The sequence below is a fragment of the Aegilops tauschii genome, chromosome 3, assembly GCF_002575655.3.
Source record: "Aegilops tauschii subsp. strangulata cultivar AL8/78 chromosome 3, Aet v6.0, whole genome shotgun sequence".
NCBI classification, from domain to species: Eukaryota; Viridiplantae; Streptophyta; class Magnoliopsida; order Poales; family Poaceae; genus Aegilops; species Aegilops tauschii.
The window spans coordinates 348,593,490-348,619,713 of NC_053037.3; the positions used below are offsets into that span (position 1 = coordinate 348,593,490).

The 26,224-nt window shown below is 47.7% G+C and overlaps 1 protein-coding gene across 1 annotated transcript; it reads left to right on the top strand.

Annotated features, from left to right (window-relative positions):
* Window positions 1-23,948: 23,948 nt before the first annotated feature.
* On the top strand, window positions 23,949-25,625 carry LOC109759313 (FBD-associated F-box protein At1g66310-like). The gene is made up of 2 exons (XM_045234237.1): window positions 23,949-24,006; window positions 24,067-25,625. The coding sequence occupies exons 1-2, from the start codon at window positions 23,949-23,951 to the stop codon at window positions 25,623-25,625; spliced, it is 1,617 nt and encodes a 538-aa protein (XP_045090172.1).
* Window positions 25,626-26,224: the final 599 nt, after the last annotated feature.

The window sequence follows — 26,224 nt, forward strand, 5'->3', positions numbered from 1 at the left end:
GGACAGGGCTCCCCAAAGAGGGACATGCAAGAAGAAACAATCTCTAGGGCTAGACACAAAGAGCCGGTTTACCGGCGACTCCCTCGTCATGATAATGAGACCTAGCCACAAACAGCATGTAGGGCTATTACTGGATGATGTTTCCCGGGGCCCGAAGCTGTCTAAACCCTTGTCTTGTGCGTTGATCCGCCCTGCGTCTCTCATCCCAATCAACCCCTTTCAAGCTACCACAAAGATGCGCTGGCCCCACGACTAAGTCCTCACACTAGGACATCTGCCATGACAATTCCATGACACTCACAGTATTATCACAGATAATGGCTCCAACTTTGATTCAGACGAGTTCGGAGCGTTCTGTACTTCCCAAGGCACTCGGGTCGACTATGCTTCAGTCGCCCACCCGCAATCAAATGGACAAGCTGAACGAGCAAATGGTTTGATTCTCCAAGGGCTGAGACCATGGTTGATGCGCGACCTCAAGCATGCGGCAGGTGCTTGGGTAGACGATTTACCATCAGTCCTTTGGGGAATGAGAACAACACCAAATCGGTCGACTGGACGGACTCCCTTCTTCATGGTCTATGGGGCTGAAGCCGTGCTGCCGAGTGATTTGCTTCACAATGCGCTCCGAGTAGAACTTTTCTCAGAAGCTGAAGCAGAACAAGCTCGACAAGATGTTGTTGACCTTCTGGAAGAAGAAAGAGAGATGGCCTTGATCCGGTCGACTATTTATCAGCAAGACCTCCGCCGATTCCATGCCAGAAACGTGAGAGGTCGAGCATTTCAAGAAGGAGACCTTGCGCTCCGAGTGGATCAGCAACGGCCTCATAAGCTTGCTCCTACTTGGGGAGGTCCCTTCATCATCACCAAGGTGCTCCACAACGGAGCGTATCACCTCTACAATGTGGAACACAATAAAGAGGAGCCACGCGCTTGGAATGCGGATCTGCTCCGCCATTTTTACACTTAAACACTCAGAGTCAATGAGTTGTAATAAGAATCGTTCAGTTTGCTTATCAAAGACAAGATTTTTTTACCTTAATAATTGTTATCCTGTCAAGTTTTATGCTCAAATCCTCCAGTGGGTGGCTTAGCTGCAGTCCTGTACTCGCCTAAGTTTTAAAAATCCTACCGAGTGAAGAGCAATCCTCTCACTCGGTGGCTTAGCTGCAGTCCTGTACTCGCCTAAGTTTTAAAAATCTTACCGAGTGAAGAGCAATCCTCTCACTCGGGGGCTTAGCTGCAGTCCTGTACTCGCCTAAGTTTTAAAAATCCTACCGAGTGAAGAGCAATCCTCTCACTCGGGGGCTTAGCTGCAGTCCTGTACTCGCCTAAGTTTTAAAAATCCTACCGAGTGAAGAGCAATCCTCTCACTCAGGGGCTTAGCTGCAGTCCTGTACTCGCCTAAGTTTTAAAAATCCTACCGAGTGAAGAGCAATCCTCTCACTCGGGGGCTTAGCTGCAGTCCCGTACTCGCCTAAGTTTTAAAAATCCTACCGAGTGAAGAGCAATCCTCACACTCGGGGGAGTTGCACCACAAGTACAACGTGCGCTCCATCCCGATCCGCAAGGATGACGAGGTGCAGGTCCTGCACAGCACCTAGTGCTCTTGTCCATGACCCATTCGACGGAGCTGCGTCACAAGTACAACGTGCACTCCATCCTGATCCGCAAGGACGACGAGGTGCAGGTCGTGCACAGCACCTAGTGCTCTTATCCATGACCCACTCGACGGAGCTACGTCACAAATATGACGTGTGCTTCATCCCGATCCACAAGAGCGATGAGAGTCAAGAAATTCAAAAGCAGCAAAAACAGAGACAAGCATATTCAAAGAAAAGCCAAGTTCGGATAAATCCCACGAGGTTCAGATCCGCAGATAAAAGTGCTCGGGCATCAGGCCCGAAGGAGTTTAACGGTTACAAAATCACTCGGCATTCCGAGGCAAATTTAATCAGAACATAAAGTTTGTTTACTCCTTAGGAGGAGGGATGGCAGGCTCGACGAACTCGTCCAGGTCGATTCCGTCTGCAATGTGAGTGGCTGCATCAAGGAAGGTCTCCATGAAAGACTCGAAGTGAAGCTTCTTAGTGTTGGCAACCTTGAGCGCCGCTAGCTTCTCTTCCTTGGCCTCTTTGCAGTGGACATGAACCAGGGACAGAGCCACATCAGCACCACATCTGGCAGATGACTTCTTCCATTCATGCACTTGACCGGGGATCTCACTGAGTCGAGTCATCAGAGACTCGAGGTCATTTTGGAGTGCCGCCCTTGGCCAGAGCGCCGTGTCAACCTGTGACACTGCCACCTTCAGTCGTGCGATGTAGTCCATGACGCTGGCAAGTCGAGATTCCAGTTGGAGAACGTTCATGGCAGCTTCATCCTTAACGGGGGAGTTGATGGGATCCAAGCTTGTCTCAACTTGCCCAGTCTCGTCCTCGAAGTTTTGGCAGAATTCTGCACACATAGGGAAATGTTGAGTCAGCAGTTATATGACGAGTCGACAAAGGAAAGTCAGTCGGACAAGGAAAAATACCTTCAAGCATAAGGAACAGTTTCTTGGCAAGTCCTCCTAGATAAGCTTCCAGTTCATCCCTCTTCCGAGTGAGATCTTCAACTTTATCAGTTAAAGCCCCCTTGTCCTTCTTCAGTCGAGTCACCTCCTTGTTGGCACCATCAAGAGCAATCTTTAGCTTGGCATTTTCTTCTTCTAATTTGCCAACAGAAGCTAGCTTCTTGTCAGCAAGTGCAGTTTTCTCTTGCTCCGTTTTCTGTGCGGTCGCAAGGTCAAGGTCCTTCTTGTCCAGAGCTTGCTTCATTTTTTCTAAAGGAAATAACACTCAGGTCAGAACGAGGGAAGAAAAAGATGTCAAGAGAGCCAGTCGGCAAGCTTTTTACCTCCCATACCAGCAGTTTCATCCTGAGCCTTCTGTAGATTTTGCCTGGCCAGTTCCAGATCAAGATTGAGCTGAACCTGTTTTTCTCCAAGTCAGCAAACCGAGCCCCGAGCTTTCAAGATTTCTGCATTCAGTGGACAATCAGTCGACAGAAACAAAGATTTGATCGCTTCCGAGCGATAAAACACAAGTTCAATTCGGTACGACAAAAAGAGTTCTAAGACTACTGCCGAATGAAACATTCAACAGTAGTCTCGGGGACTACACCAAGTAGGTGCACTAAGCGTGCCCCCATTGGTTCGATTTGACAATCGACTTGGTCCGCCCAGTCGGAAAAAAGGAGAGAACAACAGTTATTCTCTGACCACAGCTGACTGCCCGCAGTCGACTGCGGTCTCGGGGACTACACCGAGTGGGTGCACTCAGCGTGCCCCACTAGTACGGATTTCACTCGACAAGACCTGTCTAGACTGAGTGGAAGAACTAAAAAGAGACATTTTTCTCAAGACCCCCGCCAAATCACACATTCGACGGCGGCCTTGGGGACTACACCCAGTGGGTGCACTCTGCGTGTCCCCACTAGTTCAACGATACAATCGACGCAACCTAGTCGACTCAAGTGGAAAAATTACTTAGCACAAGTTGAAACACCCAGTGGGTGTACAGATGCAAGATGCAGACTGACAAATGATGCACATTAAATATTTTCAGGTAGCATATCCTAACAGAACAAGTGTTAAGCTAGAAGATCAGTCGGAAATCATCTAACCTGGACATTGGTCTGGAGTGCTGAACTGGCATTGTAGGCAGCCTGACTGGCCTCGCGCACCACTTTCATCTGCTCCATCATAAGGCCTACCTAGCGAATGGCTTCCTTGGCAGCACTCACTTGATCCTCTGGGACATGATGGGTGGTGCAAAGTGGAGAAGGTGGAGCAATCGCAGCAGCTTGAGGCTCTGAGGCATAGAGTTGCACGGACGAAGTAGGGACTTGTACAGTCGACAAAGAAGGACACTCAGTCGACACAGGATCGGCGAAAGTAATAGAAGTTCGATTGAGGTCCCCGGACTGCTGGATCACTGGTTTTGGCGCTGGTGCCGACTGGGATGCCTTACTGGTTGGCACTCCCCTGCCTGAGGTCTTGCCCCTCCTTCCCATAGGCCTCTGGAGCATATCTTCATCGTCGTCTGGAAGTTCAATAACATTTGGCGGCGCTGCAAAAGACTCGACCACAAGGGCTCAGTCGGCCGATAAATCAATTGACGAAATGAAAGCAAGATGGCAGGAATCGTACCTGCTTTGGAAGTGACTGCATCTTCCATCGCCTCATCACCTTCATCCTTGTAGATGGAAGTCCCAGAAGTAGCAGCACTGCAAGTTTCAGGATTCACTCGGTCAAGCTGGAGAATGAGTTAACCGTAGCACAGAAGTTTCCTAACAACACAAGAGCAAAGAGACAAAGTAAAATACTTACGCAGAGGCAACAGAAACGTCCACCTTGATTTTAGGCATGGCCTTCCGAGGCTTTGCAGGAGCAACTTTGGGCTGCTTTGGAGCTTTTTCAGCCGGATCAGGAGTGGATGTCCGAGTGCGCTTCGAGGCTTGCGTACTTGACACAAGTGCTTTGCCACGTCCACCTGCTGGATTGTGTGTCTGCTTGGAACATCTTTCAGAATGGGGCGGTGACTCGACTTCTTGGCTACTGCTCGATTCATCACTCTCCTCTGTGTCCGAGTCCCCTGATTGCCACTGAGTGCTTTCGTCCGTGCTCGCCTCTCCTTCCTGGGCCAGGTCCCCATTCGGCATTGAGTACATTTCAGTGTATATCTGCAGGACAAAGAGTCGAACAAACGTCAATCAAATTCGAGGATGATTACAAGTCAGAATCAGAAGACACTCGGTAATAAATATCATACCTTATCCGGCTCATGCTCGGAGTCGAACGGCGCAACTCTTCTAGACCCCCTGGGGTTGTCCTTGTTTCCAGTGATGCTCTGCAGCCATTGCGCCACCATCTCCTCATCGACCTCCTCCGGGTGGATCCAAGCAGTGTCGTTTGGGCCCGAGTACTTCCACATTGGATGATCACTGCTACCACTTGAGCACTGCGTTGGTTTTCCCTTGAAGAGGAAAGGGTGATGCAGCAAACTAGCGTAAGTATTTCCCTCAGTTTTTGAGAACCAAGGTATCAATCCAGTAGGAGGCCACGCACGAGTTCCTTGCACCTACACAAACAAATAAATCCTCGCAATCAACGCAAAAAAGGGGTTGTCAATCCCTTCACGGTCACTTACGAGAGTGAGATCTGATAGATATGATAAGATAATATTTTTGGTATTTTTATGATAAAGATGCAAATTAAAGAAAGCAAAATAAAGACGACACTAGAAATAACTTGTTGACGGAAGATTAATATGATGGAAAATAGACCCGGGGGCCATAGGTTTCACTAGTGGCTTCTCTCAAGAGCGTAAGTATTACGGTGGGTGAACAAATTACTGTTGAGCAATTGACAGAATTGAGCATAGTTATGGGAATATCTAGGTATGATCATGTATATAGGAATCACGTCCGAGACAAGTAGACCGACTCCTGCCTGCATCTACTACTATTACTCCACACATCGACCGCTATCCAGCATGATCTAGAGTATTAATTTCATAAGAACAGAGTAACGCTTTAAGTAAGCTGACATGATGTAGAGGGATAAACTCATGCAATATGATATAAACCCCATCTTGTTATCCTCGATGGCAACAATACAATACGTGCCTTGCTGCCCCTACTGTCACTGGGAAAGGACACCGCAAGATTGAACCCAAAGCTAAGCACTTCTCCCATTGCAAGAAAGCTCAATCTAGTAGGCCAAACCAAACTGATAATTCGAAGAGACTTGCAAAGATAACCAATCATACATAAAATAATTTAGAGAAGATTCAAATATTGTTCATAGATAAACTTGATCATAAACCCACAATTCATCGGTCTCAACAAACACACCGCAAAAGAAGATTACATCGAATTGATCTCCACAAGAGAGGGGGAGAACATTGTATTGAGATCTAAAAAGAGAGAAGAAGCCATCTAGCTAATAACTATGGACGCGAAGGTCTGAGGTAAACTACTCACACATCATCGGAGAGGCTATGGTGTTGATGTAGAAGCCCTCCATGATCGATGCCCCCTCCGGCGGAGCTCCGGAAAAGGCTCCAAGATGGGATCTCACAGGTACAGAAGGTTGCGGCGGTGGAATTAGGTTTTTGGCTCCGTATCTGGTAGTTTGGGGGTACGTAGGTATATATAGGAGGAAGAAGTATGTCGGTGGAGCAACGTGGGGCCCACGAGGGTGGAGGGCGCGCCCCCCTACCTCGTGCCCTCCTGGTTGATGTCTTGACGTAGGGTCCAAGTCCTCTGGATCACGTTCGTTCCGAAAATCGCGTTCCCGAAGGTTACATTCCGTTTGGACTCCGTTTGATATTCTTTTTCTGCGAAACTCTGAAATAGGCAAAAACATCAATTCTGGGCTGGGCCTACGGTTAATAGGTTAGTCCCAAAAATAATATAAAAGTGTATAATAAAGCCCATTAATGTCCAAAACAGAATATAATATAGCATGGAACAATAAAAAATTATAGATACGTTGGAGACGTATCAAGCATCCCCAAGCTTAATTCCTGCTCGTCCTCGAGTAGGTAAATGATAAAAACAGAATTTTTGATGTGGAATGCTACTTGGCATAATTTCAACGTAATTCTCCTAATTGTGGTATGAATATTCAGATCCGAAAGATTCAAGATAAAGGTTTAATATTGACATAAAAGTAATAATACTTCAAGCATACTAACTAAGCAATTATGTCCTCTCAAAATAACATGGCCAAAGAAAGTTTATCCCTACAAAATCATATAGTTTAGTCATGCTCCATTTCCGTCACACAAGAATGCTCTCATCATGCACAACCCCGATGACAAGCCAAGCAATTGTTTCATACTTTAGTAATCTCAAACTTTTTTCAACCTTCACGCAATACATGAGCGTGAGCCATGGATATAGCACTATGGGTGGAATAGAATATAATGATGGGGGTTATGTGGAGAAGACAAAAAGGGAGAAAGTCTCACATCAACGCGGCTAATCAATGAGCTATGGAGATGCCCATCGATTGATGTTAATGCAAGGAGTAGGGATTGCCATGCAACGGATGCACTAGAGCTATAAATGCATGAAAGCTCAACAAAAGAAACTAAGTGGGTGTGCATCCAACTTGCTTGCTCACGAAGAACTAGGGCATTTGAGGAAGCCCATTGTTGGAATATACAAGCCAAGTTCTATAATGAAAAATTCCCACTAGTATATACAAGTGACAAAACAAGAGACTCTCTATCATGAAGATCATGGTGCTACTTTGAAGCACAAGTGTGGAAAAAAGGATAGTAGCATTGTCCCTTTTTATTCTCTTTTTTGGGCCTTTTTTTATTTGGCCTTTCTCATTTTTTTAATTGGGACAATACTCTATGAATGATGATCATCACACTTCTATTTATTTACAACTCAATGATTACAACTCGATACTAGAACAAAGTATGACTCCATATTAATGCCTCCGGCGGTATACCGGGATAGCAATGAATCAAGAGTGACATGTATGAAAAATTATGAACGGTGGCTTTGCCACAAATACGATGTCAACTACTGATCATGCAAAGCAATATGACAATGATGAGCGTGTCATAATAAACGGAACGGTGGAAAGTTTCATGGCAATATATCTCGGAATGGCTATGGAAATGCCATAATAGGTAGGTATGGTGGCTGTTTTGAGGAGGATATAAGGAGGTTTATGGTTGAAAGAGCATATCATATCACGGGGTTTGGATGCACCGGCGAAGTTTGCACCAACTCTCAATGTGAGAAAGGGCAATGCACATTACCGAAGAGGCTAGCAATGATGGAAGGGTAAGAGTGCGTATAATCCATGGACTCAACATTAGTCATAAAGAACTCACATACTTATTGCAAAAATCTACAAGTCATCAAAAACCAAGCACTATGTGCATGCTTCTAGGGGAAGATTGGTAGGAAAAGACCATCGCTCGTCCCCGACCGCCACTCATAAGGAGGACAATCAAAGAACACCTCATGTTTCAAATTTGTTACATAACGTTTACCATACGTGCATGCTACGGGACTTGTAAACTTCAACACAAGTATTTCTCAAATTCACAACTACTCAACTAGCACAACTTTAATATCACTACCTCCATATCTCAAAACAATCATCAAGCATCAAACTTCTCTTAGCATTCAGCACACTCATAAGAAAGTTTTTTACTAGTCTTGAATACCTAACATATTAGGATTAATTTCCCAATTTAAGCAAATTACCATGCTGTTTAAGACTCTCAAAATAATATAAGTGAAGCATGAGAGAATAATAGTTTCTATAAAACAAAACCACCGCCGTGCTCTAAAATATATAAGTGAAGCACTAGAGCAAAAACTATATAGCTCAAAAGATATAAGTGAAGCGCATAGAGTATTCTAATAAATTCCGAATCATGCGTGTCTCTCTCAAAAGGTGTGTACATCAAAGATGATTGTGCTAAACTAAAAAGCAAAGACTCAAATCAGACAAGACGCTCCAAGCAAAACACATATCATGTGGTGAATAAAAATATAGCTCCAAGTAAAGTTACCGATGGAAGTAGACGAAAGAGGGGATGCCTTCCGGGGCATCCCCAAGCTTTGGCTTTTTGGTGTCCTTATATTATCTTGGGGTGCCATGGCATCCCCAAGCTTAGGCTCTTGCCACTCCTTTGTTCCATAATCCATCAAATCTTTTACCCAAAACTTGAAAACTTCACAACACAAAACTTAACAGAAAATCTCGTGAGCTCCGTTAGCGAAAGAAAACAAAACACCACTTCAAGGTACTGTAATGAACTCATTCTTTATTTATATTGGTGTTCAACCTACTTTATTCCAACTTCTCTATGGTTTATAAACTATTTTACTAGCCATAGATTCAACAAAATAAGCAAACAACACACGAAAAACAGAATCTGTCAAAAACAGAACAGTCTGTAGTAATCTGTAAATAACACAAACTTCTGGAACTCCAAAAATTCAGCCAAAATAGGAAGACCTAGGAAATTTGTTTATTGATCAGCAGAAACTGGAATCAATATTTTATCACGTTCTGATGATTTTTAACAATTATTTTCGTGAACAGAAAGTTTCTGAAATTTTCAGCAAGATCAAATAACTATCATCCAAGAAGATCCTATAGGTTAAACTTGGCACAAACACTAATTAAAACATAAAAACAAATCTAAACAGAGGCTAGATCAAATATTTATTCCTAAACAGAAGCAAAAAGCATAAAACTAAAAATAAAATTGGGTTGCCTCCGAACAAGCGCTATCGTTTAACGCCCCTAGCTAGGCATAATAGCAAGGATAGATCTAGGTATTGCCATCTTTGGTTTTAGGGAAGAAAAGAGCAAACTTGTTATCTATGGAATTAATCTTTCTATTTTGATAAAGCACGTGGCTATTAATGGTTGAAGAAAGATTAAGCACGTTGCGGAAATTGGCATCTAGGCTAGCTTTTATTTCTTTGATAGATTCGTTTTGGTAAGAGAGCAAAAGAGATGTGGATTCAACTTTCTCATTCATGGGGTGCCCAAATATAGTTTTCATCTTTTCATAGGTATCTATGGGGTCCCCTTTAAGAAAACCCTCTTCAAAAATAGAATCTAAAACTTGTTTGGACGAAGCGGGCAACCCAACATAAAAGCTTTTTAAGTAAACCTCAATTTGATATTGGGGTACATAGCTAGCCTGGATCCTTAACAGCCCATCCCAAGCATCTTTCAAAGATTCATCGAGTAAATAACGAAAAATTCCAGAATCATCTTCATCAAAATTATTAAGATTCTCATTGATAACTCCGGTAGGTTTTTCCATAGTATCTCTATTTATGAGTTTAGATAAAATAGCAGGATTGTCTAAAGTGCTAAAACTCGGGAGAGAAACCCCAACCCTTTTTGATTCTGACATGGCGAAAGGAAGGCGAGCAGAAAAGAGAGGGCAAATAAAACAACAAGGGTGAAGTAGGGGAGAGGAAAACGAGAGGCAAATGGCAAATAATGTAATGCGGGAGATAAGGGTTTGTGATGGGTACTTGGTATGTTGACTTTTGCGTAGACTCCCCGGCAACGGCGCCAGAAATGGCTCGTTGTCGGGAGTCAAATCTTGACTTGACTTCGCGTAAGCCTCCCCGGCAATGGCGCCAGAAATCCTTCTTGCTACCTCTTGAGCACTGCGTTGGTTTTCCCTTGAAGAGGAAAGGGTGATGCAACAAAGTAGCGTATTTCGCTCAGTTTTTGAGAACCAAGGTATCAATCCAGTAGGAGGCCACGCACGAGTCCCTCGCACCTACACAAACAAATAAATCCTCGCAACCAACGCAATAACGGGGTTGTCAATCCCTTCATGGTCACTTACGAGAGTGAGATCTGATAGATATGATAAGATAATATTTTTGGTATTTTTATGATAAAGATGCAAATTAAAGAAAGCAAAATAAAGACGATGCTAGGAATAACTTGTTGACGGGAGATTAATATGATGGAAAATAGATCCGAGGGCCATAGGTTTCACTAGTGGCTTCTCTCAAGAGCATAAGTATTACGGTGGGTGAATAAATTACTGTTGAGCAACTGACAGAATTGAGCATAGTTATGAGAATATCTAGGTATGATCATGTATATAGGCATCACATCCGAGACAAGTAGACCGACTCCTGCCTGCATCTACTACTATTACTCCACACATCGACCGCTATCCAGCATGCATCTAGAGTATTAAGTTCATAAGAACAGAGTAACGCTTTAAGTAAGATGACATGATGTAGAGGGATAAACTCATGCAATATGATATAAACCCCATCTTGTTATCCTCGATGGCAACAGTACAATACGTGCCTTGCTGCCCCTACTGTCACTCGGAAAGGACACCGCAAGATTGAACCCAAAGCTAAGCACTTCTCCCATTGCAAGAAAGATCAGTCTAGTAGGCCAAACCAAACTGATAATTCAAAGACATGCAAAGATAACCAATCAGACATAAAAGAATTCAGAGAAGATTCAAATATTGTTCATAGATAAACTTGATCATAAACCCACAATTCATCGGTCTCAACAAACACACCGCAAAAGAAGATTACATCAAATAGATCTCCACAAGAGAGGGGGAGAACATTGTATTGAGATCCAAAAGGAGAGAATAAGCCATCTAGCTAATAACTATGGACCCAAAGGTCTGAGGTAAACTACTCACACATCATCGGAGAGGCTATGGTGTTGATGTAGAAGCCCTCCGTGATCGATGCCCCCTCCGGTGGAGTTCCGGAAAAGGCCCCAAGATGGGATCTCATGGGTACAGAAGGTTGCGGCGGTGGAATTAGGTTTTTGGCTCTGTATCTGGTAGTTTGGGGGTACGTAGGTATATATAGGAGGAAGAAGTACGTCGGTGGAGCAACATGGGGCCCACGAGGGTGAAGGGCGCGCCCAGGGGGTAGGCGTGCCCCCTACCTCGTGCCCTCCTGGTTGATGTCTTGACGTAGGGTCCAAGTCCTCTGGATCACGTTCGTTCCGAAAATCACGTTCCCGAAGGTTTCATTCCGTTTGGACTCCGTTTGATATTCTTTTTCTGCGAAACTCTGAAATAGGCAAAAAAATAGCAATTCTGGACTGGGCCTCCGGTTAATAGGTTAGTCCAAAAAATAATATAAAAGTGTATAATAAAGCCCATTAATGTCCAAAACAGAATATAATATAGCATGGAACAATAAAAAATTATAGATACGTTGGAGATTTATCAATCACGTGCCTGGAGAGGCTGGATGCATCGACTGAGGAACACCTCCAACAAGTATATACCAGTCACGCCGTCACGGACCAGCGGAACTACCCGTTCGACTAACATCAACACTTCAGCTTTCTCCTCCGGAGTCTCGAGCAATGAAGGGGGTTGCTGGACTCGATCCATGGTGGAAGGAGGAAGACCGGTCGACTGACCAGGAGTCGGAACATCCTTGCAGTAAAACAAACTCGACTGCCATCCCCTAACCAAGTTAGGAAGGGTCATTGCGGGAAAAGCACTCCTACCTCTCGTCTGGATCCCTAAACCCCCACACATTTGGATCACTCGGGTCTCATCGTCAGTCGGATTGGCCTTCTTCGCGGACTGAGATCGGCAGGTAAAAATGTGCTTGAAGAGACCCCAGTGCAGTCGACAACACAAGAAGTTTTCGCACAAAGAGACATACGTGGCATGATATGTGATTGTGTTGGGGAAAAATGGTGAAGTTGGGCTCCGAAAAAGTTCAAGAAACCTCGGAAAAAAGGATGGGAAGGCAAGGAAAAACCGCGGCCGACATGAGTGGCGAGGAGGACGCACTCGCCCTCCCGCGGCTGCGGCTCGAGTTCTTTCCCCGGCAGCCTCCCAGATCCACGAGCAATCAAGCCCCCCGTAGCCAGATCGTCTAGATCTTCTTGCCGAATGGCGGACTGAATCCAGTCCCCCTGGATCCAGCCGGGCGGCAGTTCGGACCTCGATGACGACCCCCGGCTCGCCTTCTTGCCCTACGACTTCGCCGTCACCGTCGCCTTCTTGGGGCGCTCCAGGGCCGCCGTCTTATCCTTCCCCATCGCCATGGATTGCTCACGAGCGGGACGGCGGCGTCGAGAGTGGAGAAGGACGCAGCGGAGGAGCGGAGGAGGAAGAAGGGGAATAGAGAACAGTGTGTAAACGCATCGGCCTCAACGCCTTTTATAGGCTCACTTTCGAGTGGCTGACGCGTGGGCCCAAGCGATCTTGTCAAATCCCGCAACAGTCACGCGCTCAGTATGTGGCGAAAAAGGCGGCGCGAGAATCGAGGCGCCCCTGCCTAATCCGTTCCATTTACTACGGTGCTCTCCGTCCCGCGCGCTTCTCGAAATTTTGAATCCCGTGAGATCCGGGAACGGCAGCACAACCAATCGCGCCAAAGATTTTATACCGCTCCAACACTCAAAGCACATCAGTATAAGTTCACTCGACGAACTCTAAACGGATCGAGGCGACTGAAGATGAAGTCAAAGGTTCAGCATGGTTCACCGACCCAAGAAAAATGTCTCCAAAGCATAAAAATCGGGTCGGAACCATCTTCAGCCTCTTCCTCACTCGGACCTCAATCCATTTGGGGGCTAATGATGATGACATGTACCTAGGGTAGGGTAATAGGCCTGACCTAGACACCCTTCCCAAGGACACTGCCCTAGAGTCAAAGACATTCAAAGGACAACAACATCTGCCGACTGAAATCACCTCAGAGTGCAACCCACTCGACCAACAATTCCACTCGGATAACCCAATTCCATTCGACCAGGATATAATCATTCGACCATATCAAAAACCACTCGGAGTACAGAAGATCTAAAGTCACTCAGGATGGCAACGGTCAGGCGTTCACTCCGTAGTCTTAATGGTCATTTATATGTCTTTATTGCTGGCGTTACCACTAACGTCTCACCTTAATGTACATTGAACCCTTTGTAACATGGGCTGGCTGGGGTCCTGGCGCACTCTATATAAGCCACCCCCTCCACTGGCACAAGGGTTCGCACCCCCTGTAACTTCACGCATAATCCAGACGAAAAACAACAAAATCAAGCTAGAAAACAAAGAGAGGGGGCTCCGAAATCGTGAACTACGTGGCTCATGATACCAAGATGATGTAGGGCGGAACCCTAGATGGCCGATCTTTCACGAAAGGAGCGGATCCCAACTAAGAACACGAAGAACACGAGGGGAAACACGAGGGGAAACACAAGAGAATCACTCAAACCAACAAGATTCGATTACACATGCGCTAGATCCATGAATACAAAGGGAGATACACGATCCACGATCAACAAGGGACGATACAAAGGGTAACCGGTTCTTCTCCGTGAGGAGGTCTTGATGGGGGCCACCCAAGAGGGGGGGGGTCTTGAATCCAACGTGGATCGTCTCCGAAGAGGGGCCGCAGTCTCTCTCGAGGAGGAGATCCGTATGGATGAGCAATGCTCTATCTCACATATGAGCTAAAACAATGCTAACCCTAGAAAGATGCGGGAGAAGGAGTATATATAGTCTAGAGGGTCGAAGGGGTACACGGGCTTCGGCCCTTTACTGTGCGCAGACAGAGGGGGCCGGATGTCCAGGCGACGGGCCGGATGTCCGGGCCTTCCCGAGGGGCCGGATGTCCGGGCTGGAGGGTTCAGCTACTGTAGTTTCTGTCGCATGGCGCCAGATGTCCGGGCGAGGGGACGGATTTCCGGGGCTTCGGGAGGAGCCAGATGTCCGGGGCTGGGGCCGGATGTCCGGGCCCTGTAGCACTTCGATGGCTGGGCTGCTGCTGTTGTTTACATCTTTAGGGGCCGAATGTCCGGGGCCTTGGCCGGATGTCCGGGGCCTGGAAGGTGGACTTGCCTTCTTCTGTTGGTTCTCTTCATCCATGGACTTGGTGGCTTGTCCGTCTGCACGTGCATCTTCGTGAGGGTCCTCTTGACACCTGATCATGCATAGCATATCGGACTTAGGTAGTAGCCATGTCTCGAGTGGATCATATGTGATATCACTAAGGAAGGAAGTCACCTCGTTCTCGAGAGCTCTAGCTCGTGCTCGTGTCATAGGTCCTCTTGGCTCTTGATGAGACGATGGTAGGTCCATGGGGATGACCGTAGGATGCTCCGCATCATCTCCCCTCCCTTGGGAAAGATCCGACCTCGGATTGAAATCCTCATCACCATGGTACGGGGAGAGATCTTTGAGGTTGAAGATGTTGCTCACGGAGTACTTGTCGCGTGGGATGTCGATCTTGTATGCGTTGTTGTTGTAGCGTGCAAGCACCTTGAATGGTCCATCCGCTCGGGGTAGTAGCTTCGACTTGCGTTCCTTGGGGAAGCGATCCTTGCGAAGATGTAGCCACACAAGATCTCCAACATTGAACATCATGGGTTGCTTGTTGATGTTGAGCTTGGTCGCGAGTCGTTGTACTTGGCGCTCGATGGTGTTCCTTGTATCTTCATGCATCTTCTTGAGGAAGTTGACTCGGGCACTCGCGTCCATGTTTGTGCGCTCTTGTAGCGGTAGAGGTAGACTGTCCAATGGAGACAGTGGGTTGAAGCCATAGATGACCTCGAAGGGGGACTTGCCGGTAGTCGAATGTCTTGCACGATTGTAGGCGTACTCGGCGATGGGTAGGCACTCCTCCCACTCCTTGATGTTCTTCTTTATCAACACGCGTAGTAGAGTGGAGAGCGTGCGGTTTGTCACCTCCATTTGGCCGTCGGTTTGTGGATGGTATGCCGAAGAGAACAAAAGCTTGATTCCGAGCTTGGCGCACAATGTCTTCCAAAAGTAACTCAAGAACTTGACGTCGCGGTCCGAGACAATCATCTTTGGCACTCCATGAAGGCGCAAGATTTTCCTACAAAACAAATTTGCAACATGTGAAGCATCGTCTATCTTGTTGCAAGAAATGAAATGTGCCATTTTGGAGAATCGGTCCACAACAACAAAAACGGAATCCTTTCCATTTCGAGTTCCAGGCAAACCAAGCACAAAGTCCATGCTAATGTCTTCCCATGGGTGATATGGAATTGTAAGTGGCATAGAGAGGCCATGAGATTGAGCTTTGGACTTAGCTTTGCGACATGTAGAGCATCGGTTGGTGAAGCGATTGACGTCGCGGAACATCTTGGGCCAAAAGGAGTTCTTGGAGAGCGTAGCAAATGTCTTGTCGCGTCCAAAAGTGCTAAAATCCTTCACAAAGCTTTGAATTTCTTTGTTTTCTTCGGGGTTGACGCGGTAGGGCGCTTTGTTTGGAAGCGGCGCTCCGGGGATGAGATCAATTCGGTGCTCAATGCCTCGTAGTGGAGGTAGACCCGGAGGTAGCTCATCGGGGAAAACATCTTGGAATTCCTGCAATAAAGAAGATAACACCAAAGTTAGATCGTGAGAGTTGTTAGTTTTTGGTGCCTCATCCTTGCCCAATAGGACATAGTGTAGGACACTTGATGCGTTCTCACACACTTCTCTCATCTCACGTTTGGTGGCAAATAGGACTAAGTTTTTCTTGTCGCTCATCGTGGAGGCACTCAATTTGGGCTTGTGGCGCTCACTCTCTTTTTGGTGGTTCACTCTCTCACTATTCTCTCCACGATGGGTGTTTTGCTTGTCGGCGAGCACTTGGCTTGGAGACATAGGACGTAGCACAAACTCTTTCCCTTTCATCTTGAAGCTATAGTGATTTGTACGCCCATTGTGAATGACACCTCGGTCAAATTGCCATGGCCGTCCAAGAAGGAGGTGGCACACGGTCATCGGAAGGACATCACACTCCAAAGTGTCTTCATAGGCGCCGATCTTGAAAGAGACTTGTACTCTCTGCTCGACTTGTATGGTGTCGGTGTCGCTTAGCCATTGAACCTTGTAGGGGTGCGGGTGCTTCATCTTGACCAATTGGAGTTTGGAGCATAATTCTTCACTTGCCAAGTTATGGCAACTCCCTCCATCGATGATGACCTTGACGGACCGTCCATTGATGCCGGCCTTTGTGTGGAAGATATGGCATCTTTGATCTTCGTCTTGTTGATGTTGAAGAGTCAAGACCTTGGAGACAACAAGAGCGGGACTTGAGTCTTCGTCACAAAAGATGTGATCATGTTCTTCTTCATTGTTCACTTGTAGGTGCATGGCCACTTGCTCAAGAGCTTCCATTTCTCCTTCACTCATGGAGTCGTAGGTGCCGTCGTCGTTGAGGATCATGGTGCGCTTGTTTGTGCACTCGAAGGACTTGTGGCCTCGGCCTCCGCATGTGAAACATTTGATGGAACTTGTCTTGATGGTCTCATCGGTTGGAGTAGATGATGATGAAGCTTTCGGCTTGAAGTTGCTTGTAGTAGGAGGACGACTTGAGCTTGTCGAAGCTTTCTTGTAACTTGACTTGTCGCCATTTCTCGTGGTGGGAGTCGTCGAAGCTTGATTGTTGGAGAGGCCATAGGACTTGGATGAGAACTTGGCATACTTGAAGTCGTCTTGTACTTGCCATTCCGCTTTGGTAGCTTGATGCACTAGCTCGATGAGGTTCGAGTATGGTTGGAAGTCGGCAATCTTCTTGATAGGGTGATTGAGTCCATTCAAGAAACGTGCCATTGTTTGCTCATCATCTTCTTTGACATTGGCTCGTATCATGGCAATCTCCATTTCCTTGTAGTACTCTTCAACGCTCTAGGTTCCTTGCTTGAGTTGTTGGAGTTTCTTGATGAGGTCGCGGTTGTAGTAGTTTGGCACGAATCGTGCTCTCATGACATCCTTCATTTGTGCCCAAGTGGTGATGGGTGGTTCACCTCTTGCCGCTCGGCGCTCAATGACTTGTTCCCACCAAATGAGGACGTAGTCTTGGAATTCGAGGGATGCCATTGCGATCTTCTTCTCTTCTTCGTAGTTGTGCAAGCGGAAGATTTTGTCAACCTTCAATGCCCATGATATGTACTCTTCGGGGTCATTGCTTCCGGTAAACTTGGGCATGGTGAACTTTAGCTTGCCATATCGTTGCTCTTCATTGTGTTGGGTCGGGGATGATGACGCCCATGTCGGTGAGGATTGGCAATCTCATGTCGCTCTTGGCGAGGAGGGTGGTCTTCCTCATGTTGCTCTTGGTGAGGAGGGTTGTCTTCCTCATGATGCTCTTGGCGAGGAGGTGGTCCATTGTCTTCTTGCTCTCGATGGACTTGACGTTCTTGTCTCGCATGAGGAGAAACTTGTCTATCTTGACGAGGAGCTTGTCGATCTTGACGAGGGGCTTGACGATGCACACGTGCTTCGTAAATCCTTTCTTGAGCTTCGACGCGAAGTGCTTCTTTATGTAGTCGAGCTTGTCGGCCTCGATTGGCTACGGCACGACTTGAGACTTGAAGAACACGTTGCGCCTCAAGTGCTTGAGCTTCACGTAGTTGTCGTTCTTGACGTTGCGCCTCGGCGTCTTGTGCATCTTGATGTTGTCGCGCTCGCTCCTCTTGTTTTTGTTGTCGTTGGCGTTGCCGTTCTTGTGCTTGTGCGAAAGCAGCTTGGTTGTGACGATGTCGATGCTCTTGAGAGTCGGTGTCGTGTAGAGGATTGCGGTTAGCTTGACGGTCTTGACGCGCGGCACGACGAAGAGTGTTCGATGTCGGTGTACTTGAACCGGAGATGGTGTCGTCGTAGTGTCGACTTGAGCAGCTCCGTCTTGACGAGGACGAAGTTGTAGAAGAGCAGGCCATCATGGTTCGGATATCTTCTTTGAGGGAACTCATGGATGTGTCGAAGTAGTCTCTTGTACGTTGCTCAGATTGTCGTAGATCGATGGCGAGGTTGTCGATGCGATCGCCCAAAGCAAGTTGTTCTTGATGCAAAGCTCGGTGTGCACCAAATAGTTGAGTCTTGGTGACGTAGGATGACATGTCGTCGTCTTGCTCCAAGAAGAGTGGGTTGGTAGAAGTACTTGGCCTATCCATCATTCCAAACAAAGATATGTGAGTGGGAGAAAGAGAAGAACCAATACCAAATGTACCTTGACCGATGTTGAAAATGGATCAAAGATCACTCCATTGTGTAGCAAGGAAATAGCACAATTGGTACCAATTCTTGTCGGTTCTCGCACCTACACAAGTAAAAGCTTATGGTGGAGCTTGGTTAGGATGGTGGCACAAAATTTGATGCAATTGTAAGTGAGACTCAATAGTGTTGGAAAAGATTCACAAATTTGCAAATGCAACAAGTAGACCAATAGCAAGATATGGTACACAGAAACACACACGCAAATAGATAAGTGGGGTTGGGCAACCAAGGGTGAGCCAAAAATGTGGAATCCACCAAGATGCTCTTGTTGCACAACACTAGAGAGACGCTAGCACGATTGCACAATAGGCGGATACGAACTTGTGCACAACCTACTAAGCAAAAATGCAACGACTTCTATCCCAAGTATGCTATATGTATGATGTTTCTATGCTTTGATCAACGATGATCGAGTATGACAATCTTAATGTTGTATGATGCTATGGTTCTTGCTTAAGCTCTTTGTTTATCTTTCTCCTTTTGCTTAAAAGCTTGTTTGGCTCTTTGCTGTTTGAGCTCTTTTCTCATGCAATGCTTCACGAACCAAGATAGCAATTGTGTATGCGAAGACAAGTTTTGTGACACAAGAGATGATACCAAGATATGCAACTTGATGATGGTATGTATGCTATGTGAAGTATGAACACTAATGTGCACAAGTCACGTTGCCGGCAATACTCAAAGGCTAGTCTCGATGGGTAAGCTACGCAAAAGTAAGGCCATGGGTTTATCAATGCAAATGCAAGAGAGCATGATGATATCGCTATACCAAGATGATATGAAGGTGAAGGTGATACCAATGTAGCCGTTCGTAGTAGTCCTTGGCGAAGATGAGCGGTGGTGATGTTGTTGCCGAACCGTACCTAGATAGCCGAAACACAATAGGACACGGAAACCACAACTCAAATTCTCAAAACAAAACGGGTCAAAATTGTCGGAGTTGGTAACGGGAAAGGCTATGGTGGTGCTATGCGGAAATGGTGGTGGTATGCGGAAGTGTATGTGGGCTCGGGAACAAAATTGGACGAAAGTTAGGCGGTAAACGGAGTGGAGGATGGAGTTGATGTTGTTAGGGGCCGGATGTCCGGGCTGATGGCCGGATGTCCGGGCTGGGCCGGATGTCCGGGCTCGGGATCCGTGGATGAACACCGCGTGGAGAGGTCAAATCCGGGGCAAAATTTGGAAGATTTTGTGGATGGAAATTGGGGAAAAGATGGGGAAAAGCTAGATCTACCTGCAACACACGAAATATGCGGATCAAATCCAACAAAACTTTATCACACCAACAAATCACGAAAAAAATTGGGGCTATTTTTGTGGGGCAATTTTCGGGTTAGGACGAAAAACAACAAAATCAAGCTAGAAAACAAAGAGAGGGGGCTCCGAAATCGTGATCTACGTGGCTCATGATACCAAGATGATGTAGGGCGGAACCCTAGATGGCCGATCTTTCACGAAAGGAGCGGATCCCAACTAAGAACACGAAGAACACGAGGGGAAACACGAGGGGAAACACGAGGGGAAACACAAGAGAATCACTCAAACCAACAAGATTCGATTACACATGCGCTAGATCCAAGAATACAAAGGGAGATACACGATCCACGATCAACAAGGGACGATACAAAGGGTAACCGGTTCTTCTTCGTGAGGAGGTCTTGATGGGGGCCACCCAAGAGGGGGGGTCTTGAATCCAACGTGGATCGTCTCCGAAGAGGGGCCGCAGTCTCTCTCGAGGAGGAGATCCGTATGGATGAGCAATGCTCTATCTCACATATGAGCTAAACCAATGGTAACCCTAGAAAGATGGGGGAGAAGGAGTATATATAGTCTAGAGGGTCGAAGGGGTACACGGGCTTCGGCCCTTTACTGTGCGCAGACAGAGGGGGCCGGATGTCCGGGCGACGGGCCGGATGTCCGGGCCTTCCCGAGGGGCCGGATGTCCGGGCTTGGCGGCCGGATGTCCGGGCTGGAGGGTTCAGCTACTGTAGTTTCTGTCGCGTGGCGCCGGATGTCCGGGCGAGGGGCCGGATTTCCGGAGCTTCGGGAGGAGCCGGATGTCCGGGGCTGGGGCCGGATGTCCGGGCCCTGTAGCACTTCGATGGCTGGGCTGCTGCTGTTGTTTACATCTTCAGGGGCCGGATGTCCGGGGCCTTGGCCGGATGTCCGGGGCCTGGAAGGTGGACTTGCCTTCTTCCGTTGGTTCTCTTCATCCATGGACTTGGTGGCTTGTCCGTCTTCACGTGCATCTTCGTGAGGGTCCTCTTGACACCTGATCATGCATAGCATATCAGACTTAGGTAGTAGCCATGTCTCGAGTGGATCATATGTGATATCACTAAGGAAGGAAGTCACCTCGTTCTCGAGAGCTCTAGCTCGTGCTCGTGTCATAGGTCCTCTTGGCTCTTGATGAGACGATGGTAGGTCCATGGGGATGACCGTAGGATGCTCCGCATCACCTTGGCAAAGGAATCCAGATTTCACAAGAGAACCAAGCACATCAAGAGACGCTTCAATTCCATCCGCGATCAAGTCAAGGAAGGAAACATAGAGATTTGCAAGATACATACGGATCTGAATGTTGCAGACCCGTTGACTAAGCCTCTCTCACGAGCAAAACATTATCAACACCAAGACTCCATGGGTGTTAGAATCATTACTGTGTACTCTAGATTATTGACTCTAGTGCAAGTGGGAGACTGAAGGAAATATGCCCTAGAGGCAATAATAAAGTTGTTATTTATATTTCCTTATATCATGATAAATGTTTAATATTCATGCTAGAATTGTATTAACCGAAAACTTAGTACATGTGTGAATACATAGACAAACAAAGTGTCACTAGTATGCCTCTACTTGACTAGCTCGTTAATCAAAGATGGTTAAGTTTCCTAGCCATAGACATGTGTTGTCATTTGATGAACGGGATCACATCATTAGAGAATGATGTGATGGACAAGACCCATCCGTTAGCTTAGCACTATGATCGTTTAGTTTGTTGCTATTGCTTATTCCATGACTTATACATGTTCCTATGACTATGAGATTATGCAACTCCCGAATACCGGAGGAACACTTAGTGTGCTATCAAACGTCAACACGTAACTGGGTGATTATAAAGATGCTCTACAAGTGTCTCCGATGGTGTTTGTTGAGTTGGCATAGATCGAGATTATGATTTGTCACTCCGTGTTTCGGAGAGGTATCTCTGGGCCCTCTCGGTAATGCACATCACTATAAGCCTTGCAAGCAATGTGACTAATGAGTTAGTTATGGGATGATGCATTACGAAACGAGTAAAGAGACTTGCCGGTAACGAGATTGAACGAGGTATGATGATACCAACGATCGAATCTCGGGCAAGTAACATATCGATGACAAAGGGAACAACTTATGTTGTTATGCGGTTGACCGATATAGATCTTCGTAGGATGTGTGGGAGCCAATATGAGCATCCAGGTTCCGCTATTGGTTATTGATCGGAGAGGTGTCTCGGTCATGTCTACATAGTTCTCGAATCGAACCCGTAGGGTCCGCACGCTTAATGTTCGATGACAATTTGTATTATGAGTTATGTGATTTGATATACCGAAGTTTGTTCGGAGTCCCGAATGAGATCACGAACGTGACGAGGAGTCTCGAAATGGTTGAGACATAAAAAATGATATATTGGACGATGTTATTCGGACACCGGATGAGTTCCGAGGAGTACCGGATGACTATCAAAGTGCCGAGGGGTTATCGGAATCCCCGAGGGAACTAATGGGCCACCATGGGCCTTATTGGAGAGAGAGGAGGGCCGCCAGGGCAGGCCGCCCCCCCCCTTAGCAGTCCGAATTGGACGAGGGAAGGGGGTGGCGCCCCCTTTCCTACTCCGTCTCCCTCTCCTTCCTTCCACCTCTCTTCCTTGTGGAGGAATCCTACTAGGACTAGTAGTCCTAGTAGGACTCCCTCTCCTTGTGCGCGCCCCTAGGGCCTGCCGGCCTCCCCCCTCCTTTATATACGGGGGCAGAGGGGCACCCTAGAACACACAAGTTAATCTTTTAGCCGTGTGCGGTGCCCCCTCCACAGTTACACACCTCAGTCATATCGTCGTAGTGCTTAGGCGAAGTCCTGCGCTGATAACTTCATCATCACCGTCGCCACGCCGTCGTGCTGACGGAACTCTCCCCCGGCCTCAACTGGATCAAGAGTTCGAGGGACGTCACCGAGCTGAACGTGTGCAGATCGCGGATGTGTCGTACGTTCGGTACTTGGATCGGTTGGATCGCGAAGACGTTCGACTACATCAACCGCGTTACTAAACGCTTCCGCTTTCGGTCTACGAGGGTACGTGGACACACTCTCCCCGCTCGTTGCTATGCATCTCCTGGATGGATCTTGCGTGATCGTAGGTAAATTTTTTGAAATATTGCGTTCCCTAGCAGATACAACACATAGACGGCGGTGGCGGTGGCAAGATGACGACTATATAATCTGGTTTCGGTGGTGGCGGGGAAAGCGATGGAGCCATCCGAAGTGGCATCGCGCGAAGCTGGGTGATGATGGTGGTGATGGCGTCTCTCTCCCTGGGACGGTTAAGCTGGGTGATGATGGAGGTGATAGCCTCCCTTGTTCTTTCTCTTTTGATCTTCGTTTGTTCTTCTTATTGAAGGGCAGCGATCCTTGAGACTCTAGGGACGAGTGAATCGACTGGGCAGCCCAAAGTTGCCGCGCTTTCAGACGAGGCTCCTCCCGGGTGCGTGGCGTTTCGGGTCCTCAAAAGCACCTGCTGGATTGCTTGCGTACCACGCTTTTGAATGGGTTTTCTTCGACATGGACTGCGATGCATCACCCCGACATCAAGTGTACACGGTGACGTGTTCGTGTGTGAACATTTCCTAGTAAGAAAAAGGCACGCCATGTGCCTTTGCGCGTAGATTGCTTTGGGGTGTGTGTGCATGCGTTGCTAGTCGATCCATTGCATAAAACCTAGCTAGGTTTGCACCTACAGATTGCTCAGGCGATCGATTGTTAGGATAATCACGAGTAAGTAACCCAGTCCAGTGCGGACTTGTAGCCTGAACCGAGTCGGTCGTGTATATAGGCATATACCTACGTGGCTCCCCTGTAATAACTCAGATCGAAACACACTCGTGTGCGAGAGTTTTCGTTGCACACGTGGTTGCGTAGCTATAAGGCTCTGTGCGTAGGTGCGTCTCCAGCTACGTATAGTCTGCTGACGGCCGTAAATTAGTCAAGCCGAGTTTCATCGGAAATAGTAGTACAGGTCTACAGGACAAGTTGACACCTGCGCCGACATCGATCATTGTACTACGTGCGTGTTGTTCAGAAGGCGTACGTACAAGCCAGTTGCTCTCAATGATCGTGGAAAAGTACTTCCGCGAGTCGCATCCTGAAATCGAGCCTGCGCCGACGTGTCTACTCTCGACAGGACCAACAGCACCCACATCCTCTCGACACTAGGTTCGTCGCGCAGGTGGAGGTAGCGCTCTCGTGGCCAGAAGCGGGACGAATCGACGATTCCGGCGCCTGCGGCTGCTGCAGGCTGCCGGCGGCGACGACCGGATCAGCGCCCTCCCCGACGATCTGCTCCTCCTCGTCCTGCGACGCGTCGACTCGCGCACGGCGCTCCGCACAGGGCTGCTATCCAGTCGCTGGGCCCGCCTCCCACGCGAGCTCCCTGCCCTCGACTTGAGGGTCGGCGACATACTACCGCGGCGCTACCGCCGATGGGTCCTCCTCCACAGCGACATTTATCACAAGGGAACTCATATACTGTACAGACTCGACGGCATAAAGGAGCAGCTCATGCCTAACATCAGGAGATACCAGCGCCGCGCCATGCGCGCCTTGTCCAGATCCGTCAATAGTCTCTTGGACGCCCAAGCTCACCGAAAAGTTGATAGGCTGAGGCTCGAGTTCTTCATCACCCACAACACAGCCTGCATGAACCGGCTAATTTCCAAGGCCATGGATGCTTGGGGGATCAGTGAACTCGAGGCTGTTGCCAAGCCAACTCACTGGCATCAAACAGTCCACACTTTTCCCAGCCATGGCCTCTGCCAAGATCCCCGCTCGTCGTCCCTGAGGAGCCTCAAGCTTGGAGGTTGCCTGCTCCCGCCGCTGCACGACTACAACGCGCTCTCTACGCTCGTCCTGCACGACATACCGGAGTTGTCCGGGGCAGCCTACGAGTGCATCTTCACCTCATGCACGCGGCTACTGGTGCTGCACCTCGACTCCTGCAGTTGCACTAAGGATAAGGTCGTGGTGGTGGATGCCCCCAGCTCAGAGATCAGAGAGCTCGTCGTCCACGAGTGCAAATTCTCGATGTGCCTCAGGGCACTTCCCAAACTCGAGAGCCTAGCCTCGATCGAGACCGGAGTGCACTTCGAATCAACTTCATTCCCCTGCCTCAGGCGATGGAACCTCGCACGTGACATCGGTGTCAGATTGGACGGATTGCGCCAATACTTTGCGCAGCACCTAGAACTGGATTTGTTTCTTGAATGCACCCCGGATATAAGCGACCTGATTATCCGCTTCACCGGACCTGACAGATGGATCGAGCCGTCTAGCTCCCCGTCGTCATTACTGTTGCCTAACCTCAGGCGGCTGCTGGTCGCCGATGTGCCTTCGTCCTGGGATGTGTCATGGCCCCGTCTTCTCCTTGAGGTGGCACCCTCCCTCGAGATCTTCCACATCCACATTGCCCCTTGCATGGAGGAGCCGGGCGATGAGATATCATGGCAGCCCGCAAAGCTTCGGCGGCATCACCTGAAGGAATTTGTAATGGCTGGTTTTGAGGGGACGGAAAGGCAGATTTACCTAGTCAAGTTTGTCATGGGAGTATGTACGGCATTGCGCCGTGTCGCCCTGTTCAAGAGTGGACATGCTCTGGATAAGGGGCACTGGGACTGGGAGATGGTGACGCAGCAAAGCACATGGAGTGAAGAAGAGAAGGGCTCGTTGCTGGAGCAGATCACGGATGGGGTTTCTTCCTCCACAGCTCCTGTTCAACTGAACTTCGGCTGATGCACTCGTGTTTGTTCATGTCTCGCAAAGCCCCTTGCATACACAATGATACCTGTGTAAATCTCTATTTTATTGGGTGTAATTATAATCTTTGTCACCCAAAAATAGTGTGTTAGATGGTGGTTTGGTTTTCTCAACGCTGCGTGCATTTCAATGGAACTATGGATAGTTTACTTGTTTTTTTACGGGATGGATAGTTTACTTGTTAAACTCACATTGTTTTTTTTCTCGAAAGCACGTCAAAGCGCGTGGCTTAATTTTATAGAAGAGAGCAAGACAATTTACAAGAGGTCTAGCAGGTGCAGGGCACTCCAAGACAAACACTCACCACCACTCCTACAAAACGACACGAGGCTATTCTCTCACAAAGCGTTGTAAACTACCTTCTCCTCGGGCCGCCAACTTTCAATCTCTAAGTTCATCAAGGATCTTCACCACAAGCTCTTGCGTGTCAGCCTGTTGCTCAGTTCTGTTGAACACCCTGGCATTCCTTTGCTTCCAAAGTGACCATGCCGTGCAGATAACCAGGGTGTCGAAACCACGTTTGTCTTCCTTCGCGAAGCCCGCTTGTTGTTGCATCCACCATTCCAGAAAAGAGT

Coding starts and splice junctions, on each gene's coding strand:
- LOC109759313 (XM_045234237.1), top strand. CDS start 23,949: ATGATCGTGGAAAAGTACTTCCGCGAGTCGCATCCTGAAATCGAGCCT. Junction 24,007..24,066: donor AATCGAGCCTGCGCCGACGT/GTCTACTCTCGA, acceptor TTCGTCGCGCAG/GTGGAGGTAGCGCTCTCGTG.